The 12,838-nt window shown below is 42.1% G+C and overlaps 2 protein-coding genes across 6 annotated transcripts in view; one reads left to right on the plus strand and one right to left on the minus strand.

Annotated features, from left to right (window-relative positions):
• The window catches only part of BTRC (beta-transducin repeat containing E3 ubiquitin protein ligase), a 204,126-nt gene that overhangs the window by 20,866 nt on the left and 170,422 nt on the right, over window positions 1-12,838 (plus strand). The window lies entirely within an intron of this gene.
• LOC128581635 (phosphopantothenate--cysteine ligase-like) lies at window positions 9,813-10,230 on the minus strand. Its single transcript, XM_053584723.1, has one exon. It carries the CDS (start codon window positions 10,194-10,196, stop codon window positions 9,813-9,815), a length of 384 nt encoding a protein of 127 aa, XP_053440698.1. The 5' UTR covers window positions 10,197-10,230.

The raw sequence follows: 12,838 nt of genomic DNA on the forward strand, positions 1-12,838 counted from the left end.
GTTTAAAGTGGCATTCGCTTTTTTACAGCCTGTTACAGTCTCTGTAACAATCATTTCTTAAGTCTAAACGTTTTATTTCCAGGAATCCATTTATATAAAACCATGTTTAGACTTAATTAAGGAATGATTCTTACAAAGCTTGTAAATAGCCAGGAAAAAAGGGACCGAAAATAAAACTGACATTCACATTTAACAAAATGATTGTTACAAGGTATGTAATAAGCTATAAAAATACAATAAAGCCTTTTTTATAAGAGTTCATATTTTTTGATCCTTGTTGTCAAAGGTATTTAAGAAAAATATCAAAGCTCTGCAAAGTGACATCTGTTGTGCTGAATGGACTAGTTATAACTTCTTTTGTTTATAACTGACAATATGGGACTTCTTCTACCTGTCTTGTTAGTATGTTTTCTTTGAAACACCTTGTAATCAGTTTAGTTTGGAATATATACTTTACATTGTGGTATATTGAAAACAATGCCTGGTTCTCTGGTTCTACTTTCTAGAAATCAGTAAGATCCTGGGCAAGTTGCTTAACCTCTTTTGAGTCTCATTTTCCTCATCTAAAAAGGAAAGATAATAATACCTACTTTTATACTTCAGATAGCTGTTATGAGGAGTAAGTAAAATTACAAATAGTAAAGTATTTTAGAAATTTTAAAGAACTTAAGTATACACCCAGAGTATGTTTCTTTTAAAGATGAACTAGATATAACAATCTTCTTTAACTTGCAAACTCACTTCTTCATGTATCCTGTCATGTCCATTTGCACGTCCTTTTATCATTATTTTTCCATTTCTTCATATAACTGTAAGTGATTGAAACACTGTAGGCATGGGCGGCACCTGTGGCTCAGTGAGCAGGGCGCCGGCCCCATATACCAAGGGTGGCGGGTTCAAACCTGGCCCCGGCCAAACTGCAACAAAAAAATAGCCGGGCTTTGTGGCGGGCGCCTGTGGTCCCAGCTACTCGGGAGGCTGAGGCAGGAGAATCGCATAGGCCCAAGAGCTGGAGGTTGCTGTGAGCTGTGTGACGCCACGGCACTCTACGGAGGGCGATAAAGTGAAACTCTGTCTCTACAAAGAAAAAAAGAAACACTGTAGGCATAGTGGAAATTAAACAGGAGTTGAAGCCAGACTGTTTTTTTTTTTTTTTTTTTGTAGAGACAGAGTCTCATTTTACTGCCCTCGGTAGAGTGCCGTGGCATCACACGGCTCACAGCAACCTCCAGCTCTTGGGCTTACGCGATTCTCTTGCCTCAGCCTCCCAAGCAGCTGGGACTACAGGCACCCGCCACAATGCCTGGCTATTTTTTTGTTGCAGTTTGGCCGGGGCTGGGTTTGAACCCGCCACCCTTGATATATGGGGCTGGCGCCTTACCGACTGAGCCACAGGCGCCGCCCTTTTTTTTTTTCTTTTGTAGAGACAGAGTCTCACTTTATGGCCCTCGGTAGAGTGCCGTGGCATCACATGGCTCACAGCAACCTCCAACGCCTGGGCTCAAGCGATTCTCTTGCCTCAGCCTCCCGAGTAGCTGGGACTACAGGCGCCCACCACAACGCCCAGCTATTTTTTTGATTGCAGTTCAGCCGGGGCCGGGTTTGAACCCGCCACCCTCGGTATATGGGGCCGGTGCCTTACCGACTGAGCCACAGGCACCACCCAATGCCAGACTGGTTTTAAGTTCTGTCTTTGACAACAGTCATTCATTGGGATATACCCAGTGAATAGGATACACCCCGCAGGTGACTTTGTTGTATAAACATCATAGGATGTACTTGGAAACCTGGATAGGATAGTCCACTACACCCCTCCAATGGGATATGTGTTATATTCGGTTGCTCCTAAGCTACAACCTGTATAGTGTGTTACCGTATGCCAAATCCTGTAAGCAGTTTTAAGACAATGGTATTTGTGTATCTAAACATAGAAATGGTATAGTAAAATTACGGCATTATAGTCTTATGGGACTACCTTTGTATATGTGGTCCATAATAAACCACAATGTTGTTATGAGGCACATAACTGCATATACTTGTTCTCTGACCTTCAGTGGTAGAAGTTATATTAAAATAACAACAGTAAGACTGGGCGAGGTGGCTTACTCTTGTAATTCAAGTACTGTGGGAGGCCAAGGTGCGAGGATTGCTTGAGCTTAGGAGTTGGAGAATAGCCTGCTTGAGAGAGAACAGCCTGAGCAGAAGTATGACCCTATCTCTACTAAAAATAGAAAAAGTAGCTGGGTGTTGTAGAAACCTGTAGTCCCAGATACTAGGGAAGCTGAGTAGGAGGATCCCTTGAACCCCCAGGAGTTTGAGGTTGCTGTGAGCTAGGCTGAAGCTGTGGCCCTAGGGTGGGGTAATAGAACGAGACTGTGTCTCAAAAAAACAAAAACCAAAAAATACCCAATAATAATGGCAGCAAACACGAGCAAATGGCTCAGTATATACCATGTAGGAACCCAGACACTATATAAATGAACTCTTAACTTGCTAGCTATGTATTATCATCCTGATTTACCAATGTGAAAACTGAAGTAGATCACGCAGTTTATAAGTGGCATAGCTGGTATTCCTAACTTAGACATTCTAGCTCCAGAGTGAGTGTGTTTAACCCACTTAACCACTATGCTGTATTGACTCTATTCCTCAGTTTCCTAATCTCTGAAATGAGGATAACAATGACTGTTCTATTTCCTTTACTACGTTTTTTGTTGTTTTGTTTTTTGACATAGAGTCTCTGTCGGCAGGCTAGAGTATAGCATTGTCATCATAGCTTACCTCACCCCAAACTTCTGTGTTGAAGTGATCCTCTTGCCTCAACCTCCTGAGTAGCTGGGCCGACAGCTGCAAGCCAGGATGCCTATCCAGTTTTTCTTTTTCTTCCCTTCCCTCCCATTCCCCTCCTCTCCCTTCCCCTCCCCTCCCCTCCTTTTTTGAGACAAGAGTCTTACTTTGTTGCTCTTATCACCCTCAGAAGAGTGTGGTGTTGTCATACCTCACAGCAACCTCAAACTCCTGGATTCAAGTGATCTTCCTGCCTCAGCCTCCCAAGTAGCTGGGACTACAGGCATGTTCCACCATGCTAGGCTGTTTATTTCTATTTTTCATAGAGACAGGGTCATCTCTTGGCTTAGGATTGTCTTAAACTCCTGAGCTCAAGTGATCCCCTTGCTTCGGCCTCCTGGTGTGTTAGGATTACAGTTGTAAGCCACTGCACCCAGCCTATATGGTTTTTTTTTTGTTGTTGTTTTCTTTTTTTTTTTTTTAAAGACAGAGTCTCACTTTATTGTGCTGGTTAGAGTGCTGTGGCGTCACAGCTCACAGCAAACTCCAACTCCTGGACTTTGGGGATTCTTTTGCCTTAGCCTCCCAAGAAGCTGGGACTATAGGCACCCGCCACAATACCTGGCTATTTCTTTTCCTTGCAGATTGGCTGGGGCGGGTTCAATCCCACCACCCTTGGTATATGGGGCCAGCGCCCTACCCACTGAGCCACAGGTGTTTTTAAAGTATATATTTATAAACTAGAGATAGAAACAGGTTACTAAATTTTGGCCAGAGTCGGATTTTACTAACAACTTTTTCCAAAGGCTCAGGTTTAGACTAACAGTCCTGGTTAATTGGTAGTGGGAAAGAGAGAGACCTTATATTCAATTGATTTGAAAATATATTCAGGACCTGGAAAGAAGAGTTCCTGGTAGAAAAGCCCTAAGCAGAGATTCTTTTTCTTACTAAGAAATATTACAGTTAAAATTAGAATGTTTAGAGCGGTTTAAACCATAGAGAGATAACTGAAGATAAGATACAGAAGGTTGAACTGAATTTTTAATTGCTTAGTTGAAGCCATGGAACTTAAAAAAACCTTTATAATTTATATTTATTTATTATATTTTTTGTGAAACAGAGTATCACTATGTCGCCCTGAGTAAAGTGCTATGGCATCACAGCTCACAGCACCTCAAACTCCTGGGCTTAAGCAATTCTCTTGCCTCAGCCTCCCAAGTACTGGGACTACAGAGGCCCACCACAACGCCCGGCTATGTTTTGGTTGTAGTTGTTTGGCAGGCCCAGGCTGGATTTGAACCTGCCAGCTCCAGTGTATGTGGCTCGCCCCTAGCTGCTGAGCTATAATTTATATAATTTATATTTATAATTATAGCCACTGAGACTATAATTAATATTTATTTATTTTTGAGACGGTTTCACTATTGGCGTCACAGCTCACAGCATCGTCAAACGCTTCAGCTTAAGTGATTCTCTTGCCTCAGCCTCCCAAGTAGCTGGGACTACAGGCACCTGCCACAACGCCCTGCTATTTTTAGAGATGGGGTCTTGTTCTCCCTCACGCTGGTCTTAAACCTGTTCGCTCAGGTAATCCACCAGCCTCAGCCTCCCAAAAGCTGGAATATAGGCATGAGCTACCACTCCCGGCCTTTAATTTCTAAAACTTAAAACATTTTGTTCAGGAACAACAGAAGACAAAGAAAATGACCTCAGACCTCTCTTACCTCCCTTCAATTGTAGCAGCAATTGTAGCTAGACCAAGTGCAGCGTTGGACTCCATGGTGCCAGGTTAGTCTGAGGACGGCAGGGCGCTGAGAGGAGAGGTTATTCCTGAACATGAGTTTGCGATGGGACCAGTGTGTCTTTTTTTTTTTGAGTCAGAGCCTCAAGCTGTCGCCCTGGGTAGAGTGCAGTGACATCATAGTTCACAGCAACCTCCAACTCCTAGGCTCAAGCGATTCTCCTGCCTCCGTCTCCCAAGTAGCTAGGACTACAGGTGCCCGCCCCAACACCCGGTTATTTTTTGGTTGCAGCCGTCATTGTTTGGCTGGCCTGGGCTGGATTTGAACCCTCCAGCTCAGGTGTCTGTGGCTGGTGCCTTCGTCTCTTGAGCCACAGGTGCAGAGCCAGGACCAGTGTATCTTGATGATGAGAATGAGTTTCCCCCTTTAATCTTGTGCCGTGGAAGTCAGGAGGGCAAAACAAAGCAGACATGAGAAGCGCACCTCAGAATTCAGGACATCCCCTGTCAGGTGGTTTTGGAGAAAACCAGGAAGGTGGAAGAATTGAGTGCAGTTGTGTAAGCAAAAAGGGGCCAAGAATCCCAGGTGCTGTGCTGTTTAAACCCCAGGACATGGTCAACCCCTCACTACGCTCCCCTCGACCCTATTGCCTATGGGCACAAGAGACATTGTATACACATGCTATCTAAGATATGTTCAAATCGTGTAAATGCCAACAAACCATATTGGTATATAACCGGAATTTTATATTGAAAGGAGCATTCTTTTAAAATATATGCTGTGTATGGTGGGGCCTGTGGCTCAGTGAGTAGGGCGCCGGCCCCATATGCCGAGGGTGGAGGTTTCGGACCCAGCCCCGGCCAAACTGCAACAGAAAAATAGCCAGGCGTTATGGCGGGCGCCTGTAGTCCCAGCTGCTTGGGAGGCTGAGGCAAGAGAATCTCGTAAGCCCAAGAGTTAGAGGTTGCTGTGAGCCGTGTGATGCCACGGCACTCTACCCGAGGGCGGTACAGTGATACTCTTATCTCTACAAAAAAAAAAAATATATGCTGTGTAAAAATGTACTTATAGGAAAATCTCTCTGAACTGTATTTCTTGTATATTATATACTTATAGAAAGAGACTTTTAGCAAGGCAAAATATTTTTTGCAGTGATTGGAAGAAAATCATTTATTATCCTTGAGTCCCATTTAGGACACTAATAATAAAATCATGGCAATGCAAAAAAAAAAAAAAACATTTTGTAATAATAAAGGCAAGTTCTCACTGATCAAAACTTTGTTTTAGGGCGGCGCCTGTGGCTCAGTCGGTAAGGCGCCGGCCCCATATACTGAGGGTGGTGGGTTCAAACCCGGCCCCGGCCAAACTGCAACCAAAAAATAGTCGGGCGTTGTGGCAGGCGCCTGTAGTCCCAGCTGCTTGGGAGGCTGAGGCAAGAGAATTGCTTAAGCCCAGGAGTTGGAGGTTGCTGTGAGCTGTGTGAGGCCACGGCACTCTACCGAGGGCCATAAAGTGAGACTCTGTCTCTATGAAAAAAACCAACAACTTTATTTTAAAGTGAAACTAAAACTTATATTAAGAGTATATGCAGTGGACAGGGCACATAGTAGCTCACACCTATAATCCTAGCACTCTGGGAGGTCAAGGCAGGTGGATTCCCTGAGCTCATGGGTTCAAGACCAGCCTGAGCAAGATCCCATCTCTAAAAATAGACGGGCGTTGTGGGTGGTGCGTGTAGGCCCAGTTACTTGGGAAGCTGAGGTAAGGGTTTGAGGCTGCGACCTACGACGCCCCAGCACTCTACCAAGGGTGACAAAGTGAGACTCTGTCTTAAAAAAAAAAAAAAAGTAAATGCTGTGAATTAGAAGGAAGCAAGCTCCTCTTTTCTTTTCTTTCTTTCTTTCTTTTTTTTTTTTTTGAGACAGAGCCTTAAGCTGTCGCCCTGGGTAGAGTGCTGTGGCGTCACAGCTCATAGCAACCTCCAACTCCTGGGCTTAAGTGATTCTCTTGCCTCAGCCTCCCAGATAGCTGGGACTACAGGCGCCCACCACAATGTCCAGCTATTTTTTGGTTGTAGTTGTCGTTTGGCAGGCCTGGGCTGGATTCGAACTGCCAGCTAAGGTGTATGTGGCTGGCACCTTAGCTGCTTGAGCTATAGGCGCCGAACCAGCTCCTCTTTTCTTTTTTAATTTTTTTTTTTTTTTTTTTTTTTGTAGTTTTTGGCCGGGGCTGGGTTTGAACCCACCACCTCCAGCATATGGGACCAGCGCCCTACCCCTTTGAGCCACAGGCGCCACCCAGCTCTTCTTTTCTTAATAAACATTTCAGTTATTTGCCTTTTTATTTAAAATGTGACCAATTTGCATAGAGTCATAGGATTTAAGAAATTCCTCCAGAGATCATCTAATTCAAGCCTTCTTGACCTTTTTTTGGGTATGGACTTCACTGAAAATCTTTTGTATGCTATAGGATGCTCTTCCCAGACACGCACATCTTTTTATATTTTGTTCACAATTTCAGGAGGGTCAGAGATTCCTGAACCTTTTAAGCCTCAGGTTAAGAACTCTGATGTAGACTTATTGTTTTATTTTATTAAGAAGCCTTTGTTGATGCAATATCATTTTAATACAACCAGTTGTGATTATTTTAATATGTATCTGATTATAAAGTCTGAGCTTCCTCATAAAATGTCATTTTCAGAAGCTAATGAAATGTTGAGCATGTTGTTTGGTAGTATCAGGAAAAATGGTGCAGAGATGACTTGGCTGGTAGTTATCAAAAATCCTACTGGAACATGCTGTTCTTAATATTTTCATTCCCTTAGCTACTCAGGCAAGCAGCCACAGTTTATTTCTGTCCATGATGATGGAATTTTACTTGTCAGGCAAATGTGGATATATACACTTAAATCCTCTGATTACTGTCCTGATTATTTTAAGAATCTTTCTACTTTTATCGGGTTTTTTGTTTGTTGGTTTGGTTTTTTGAGACAGTCTCACTATGTCACCCTCGGTAGAGTGCCTGTGGCATCACAGCTCACAGCAGCCTCAAACTCTTGGGCTTAAGTAATTCTCTTGTCTCAGCCTCCCCAGTAGTTGGGACTACAGGCGCCTGCCACAACGCCTGGCTATTTTTCTGTTGCAGTGGTCATTGTTGCTTAGCTGGCCCAGGCTAGGTTCAAAACTGCCAGCCTCGGTGTATGTGGCTAGTGCCATAATCATTGTGCTGCAGGCACAGAGCCTTTTATCAGTTTTATTAAAGAAATAGTATGACCAAGCAAATGCTCAGCAAGGTCAATAAACCCTAGTAAGTGCAGTTTACATTTAGGAACTTTTAGAGTAAACTCTATTCTGCATTAAGGCCAGCCTTAAAACATTGTGAGCATGTTCAGTTATTTATGCTCTGCAGTTGGGGGACAACTGGGAAACACTGATTTTCTTTTTTTCCTTCATTCCTCTTAAGGTATCAACACTGGGAATGCTATTCATCTATCAGTAATTAGCTCACTCAAGAAAGAATAGTTTGTGGTCATTTTAGTATACTTTGGCCAAAAGACCTGGTTTGGATTTGGCCTTAACGTATCCCACATGTCATACGGAGAAGTACTTTTTACAAGATATGGATAATAGGAATTGTGGAATACTCTTCCCTTTTGAAAATTAGCAAATGAAGACCTAGAGACTTATGTGACTTGTCCAAGGTCACAGTTGATAAAAGCCCACATTTCCCAAGTCTAAGCCTACTTGGTACTCTTTCAATCTTTTTGTTTTGTTTGTGGTTTAGCTATGTTTCTTCCACTGGATGTGACTTATGCGTAAATTTAGGACCATGTGTGTATGTGTTTTAATGCTTTGCCTTCCCTACTCAAAGGCCATGAAAATAGTTTCATATTTTCTACTAGAAGGTTTCCAGTTTTGCCTTTTACACCTAAATTTTAGAGCTTTAGTGTCTCAAGTCTGGAGGATGTGAGGAAGGGGTTCCATTTTTTCCGTATCGATTTCCAGTGGCCCACAACATTGTTTAACTGGAAGAATATGTATTTTCCACAAATCTGTAGTGCTACCTCCACCACAGATTATGTCCATGAATGCCTTAGTTTGTTTTTGGAGTCATTATTCTGTTCTATAGTTTGTATCTATCCCTGTATCAATAACTTACTATCTTATTCACATAGCTTTAAAATAAGCCTTTGTGTATGATAGTTAAGTTCTTTTACCTTGTTTTACTTCTTGGCTATTTGTGGCTTTTATTTTTTTCCTAGCTTTTGGGCACACACTTTATTTCACTTGTTTATACATCCATTTTCCTAGCAAGACATGTTTATTCATTGTTTTAATCCTCATAGCTCAGCAGAGGACTTGGCACATAATAAGCACTCAATATATATATATTTGTTTTGTTTTGTTTTGTTTGAGACAAACAAAACAGTAGAGTGCTGTAGCATCACAGCTCACAGCAACCTCCAACTCTTGGGCTTAATTGATTCTCTTGCCTCAGCCTCCCAATTAGCTGGGACTACAGCTGCCTGCCACAATGCCTGGCAATTTTTTGGTTGTATTTGTCGTTGTTTGGCAGGCCCTGGCTGAGTTTGAACTCAGCAGCTCCCGTGTATGTGGCTGGCACCCTAGTCACTGAGCTACAGGCACCAAGCCTCAATAAATATTTGATCTTCAAAGCATGACTAGTCATGCATCCATAATCTTCTCTTCATAGTATGAAGAAAGCTAATATTCAGGCCCCTATATAGATTTCAGGAATATATAATTCCCAGTAATTTCTTTTGTTAAAGGTGAGAAACAGTTTTTTTTTGTTTTAGAGTTTCACCTTGTTGCCCTCTGTAGAGTGCTGTGTTGTCACAGCTCATAGCAACCTCCAGCTCTTGAGCTTGGGCAATTCTCTTGCCTCAGCCTCCCGAGTAGCTGGGACTACAGGTGCCCACCACAACACCCAGCTATTATTTGTTTGTAGTTTGGCCGGGGCCGGTTTTGAACTTGCCACCCTCAGTATATGGGGCCAGTGCCCTGCTCACTGAGCCACAGGTGCCGCCCGTGAGAAACAGTTCTAGTGCAATTTCAAACAGTGCAATTTCAAAAGCAAGATGTCATTCAGGTTAGTGTGTTAGGTGGCTTGGTCAGTAAAAGACAAATCTCAAACTGTATTTGCCTGCACATCACTTTTTCCCTTCCCTTCATTTTTTTGGTCCTCATGAAAGCAAAGAATTTATTATAGTTCTCACCATCCATAAGAGTCTTGAACAATATTTGATCCTATAAGGGCTTTATTTCAGTTTTTGTTATATATAAAAGTTGTGTGTTGAGACTGCAGGTTATTCACTGTCTTCTCTTCTATCTCTATGCCTTTTTCTGCTTCTTCATCTGATAGCAATAACTTGGTTTCTAATATCTCACAGATATTAGCCACCACCACTTGATGTTGATAAACTTCTAAAGTGTTGTTAGCACAATTACAATGGGGGGAGGGGTCCATCGCCAACTTAAAGGAAATTATAAATACTTTGGGAGTCAAGTCTGTAACCAAAGAAGAAAGTATTTTTGGCATCATCTTCATTGTTATCTGCAGTAGGCCCCCAGATGACTGGATTTTGTGTTCAGGCATTTCAGAGACAGGAATATAACAATCTGACAAAGCTTCAGCCGGGTAAAACATTGTGGAAGAGCCTCAGCCCAGTGTGCAGCACCAGCAGGCCAAAGGAGCTCAGTGACCAGGTCTGTTTTTACCATCAGCCTCTTTATGGCTTTTTATACCTTCATACGAGTTTTACAAATAGCTTGAAAAATTTATTAATAAATGTCCAAAGATAAAACATTAAGTCTGTTAGGATTCAAGTTAATTATTTCTAGAGCCAAAATATGGAGTTATTTCAAAAATTAAACCTACCATTTGAGAACCCTTTGGCTGTGGAAGATAGCGTTCTTTTGTTTAGTTAAGAGGCAGCTGGATACAATTAGAGAAAACATCATTGAGCCAGATCACTTAATAAGCATTTGGCCCTTCAACAAATCTTTATTAATGTTGTAGTTCTTGTGCCTGGGCCCTCTTCTTCTGTTTCAGACCCTCTATACTTTGTGCTGCAGTGATCATCTTCCCTTCTCTTTGAAATGCCATTTGTGTGCTGATGACTCCTAAAATGCCAGTAATCTCTAATTCATCCTCTAACCCACGCATCCTCAAACTGCTGCCCGTGGGCCACATGAAGCAGTGTGAATTGTATTTGTTCCCGTTTTGTTTTTTACTTCACAATAAGATATGTGCAGTGTGCATAGGAATTTGTTCATAGTTTTTTTTCTTTAAACTATAGTCCAGCCCTCCAGTGGTCTGAGGGACAGTGAATTGGCCCCCTGTTTGAAAAGTTTGAGGACGTCTGCTCTAACCTATAGCTTTATGTATTCAACTATTCACTTGACTATTGCATAGTCATGATTTTGGTTTTTTGATGTTCTTCCCATCCAAATAACCGGTATCACCATTTATCCAGTTACTAAAGCTCTAAACCTGAGATCCCTCTTGACTCCTCACTTTTCCTTACCTTCATACCCCATCCATCATCAAATTTTATGTGTTCTTCTAAATACATCTAAAATTCATACACTTCTCTCTGGCTCCACTGCCCTTAACTTATTATGGACTGTTATAATTTCTTTTATGGACAAATGTAATAATTTTTAAATTATTCTCTCCTTTTTTTTTTTTTGTAGAGACAGAGTCTCACTGTACCGCCCTCGGGTAGAGTGCTGTGGCCTCACGCAGCTCACAGCAACCTCCAACTCCTGGGCTTAAGTGATTCTCTTGCCTCAGCCTCCCGAAAATTATTCTCTCCTTTAAATTAACTCTCCATGCAAAAGCTAGAGTGATCTTTCAAAAATCTAAATTTAAAACTATCTTCCTTTTGAACTTCATTGTTTTGACAGGCAGATCTGGGTTTTTATGTTACAGTAAAGTTATACTGGCCTTTTGCAAAGCGCTTGCAAAACCATTGTACAGTCTTTTTGTTTACTGTTTTCTCTGACTCTGGCTTTTTGCTTGACTCCTTATATCCTTTGCTCAAATGTGTCCTCAGAGCCCACTCTATCTAAAAGCAATGCCGTTCTCCATTATTTGTCTATGATTTCTATTAGAAAAGAAAGCAAACTTCACGAGGGTAAAGTTTTGTCTGTTTTGCCCTTTAGTATTATCCCACTTCAAGGCACATAGTAAGCAACAAATACTTGTGAAATTGTTTACTTCCTATTTCTCATTTTGTGAAATGGAAGCTGATGATATACCTCACATCCTACTTCATGGAGTCAGTGTAGGGAGTAAATCAAACAGTAATGTTTATCAGTTTTGATGTCTCATATGATAATTTTTGATAAATAAGCTTTATTTATTTAATTTTTGAGCCTAGCTCAAAGCACCCTCAAACTCCTGGGTCCAAGCGATCCCCCTGCCTCATCCTCCCTATTAGATGGGACTACAGGCACTTGCCATAACACAGGCTAAGTTTTCTTTTCTTTTTTTCTTTTTTTTTGAAGATAGTCTTACTATGTCGCCCTCGGTAGAGTGCAGTGTTATCACAGCTCACAGCAACCTCCAACTCTTGGGCTTAAGTGCTTCTCTTGCCTCAGCCTCCCAAGTAGCTGGGACTACAAGTGCCCGCCACAACGCCCAACTATTTTTTGGTTGTAGTTGTCATTGTTTGGCAGGCCTGGGCTGGGATTGAACCTGCCAGCTCTGGTGTATGTGGCCTGCACCTGAGGCACTGAACCACAGGTGCCGAGCCAGTTTTCTGTTTTGTAGAAAAGAGGTCTTGGTGTTGCTTAGGCTCGTTTTGAACTCTGGAGCTCAGGCTATCCTCCTGCCTTAGCCTGCCAGAGTGTTAGGATTATAAGCATGAGCCACTATGTCAGGTTAGCTTTATTATTATTATTTTTTAAGACATTAAACAATGGGCGGCGCCTGTGGCTCAGTGAGTAGGGTGCCGGTGCCATATACCAAGGGTGGTGGGTTTGAGCCCACCCCGACCAAACTGCAACAAAAAAAATAGCCAGGCGTTGTGGAGGGCACCCAGCTACTTTGGAGGCTGAGACAAGAGAATCGCCTAAGCCCAAGAACTGGAGGTTGCTGTAAGCTGTGACGTCACGGCACTCTACTGAGGGCAACAAAGTGAGACTCTGTCTCTAAAAAAAAAAAGACATTAAACAAATCTGACAAAGTTTAAAAAAAAACACAGCCACTTTTTGTTCATTTTGTCTTTTAAGAATAAAAAAACTTTCGAGGATTAATATACTGTCCAGCACACTCTTCTTTCT

The sequence above is a fragment of the Nycticebus coucang genome, chromosome 3 (genome assembly GCF_027406575.1).
Source record: "Nycticebus coucang isolate mNycCou1 chromosome 3, mNycCou1.pri, whole genome shotgun sequence".
In the NCBI taxonomy this organism is placed as follows: Eukaryota; Metazoa; Chordata; class Mammalia; order Primates; family Lorisidae; genus Nycticebus; species Nycticebus coucang.

What these genes read in the sequence shown, in the direction of transcription:
- LOC128581635 (XM_053584723.1), bottom strand. Translation starts at nt 10,196, where the DNA reads ATGTTTTACCCGGCTGAAGCTTTGTCAGATTGTTATATTCCTGTCTCT.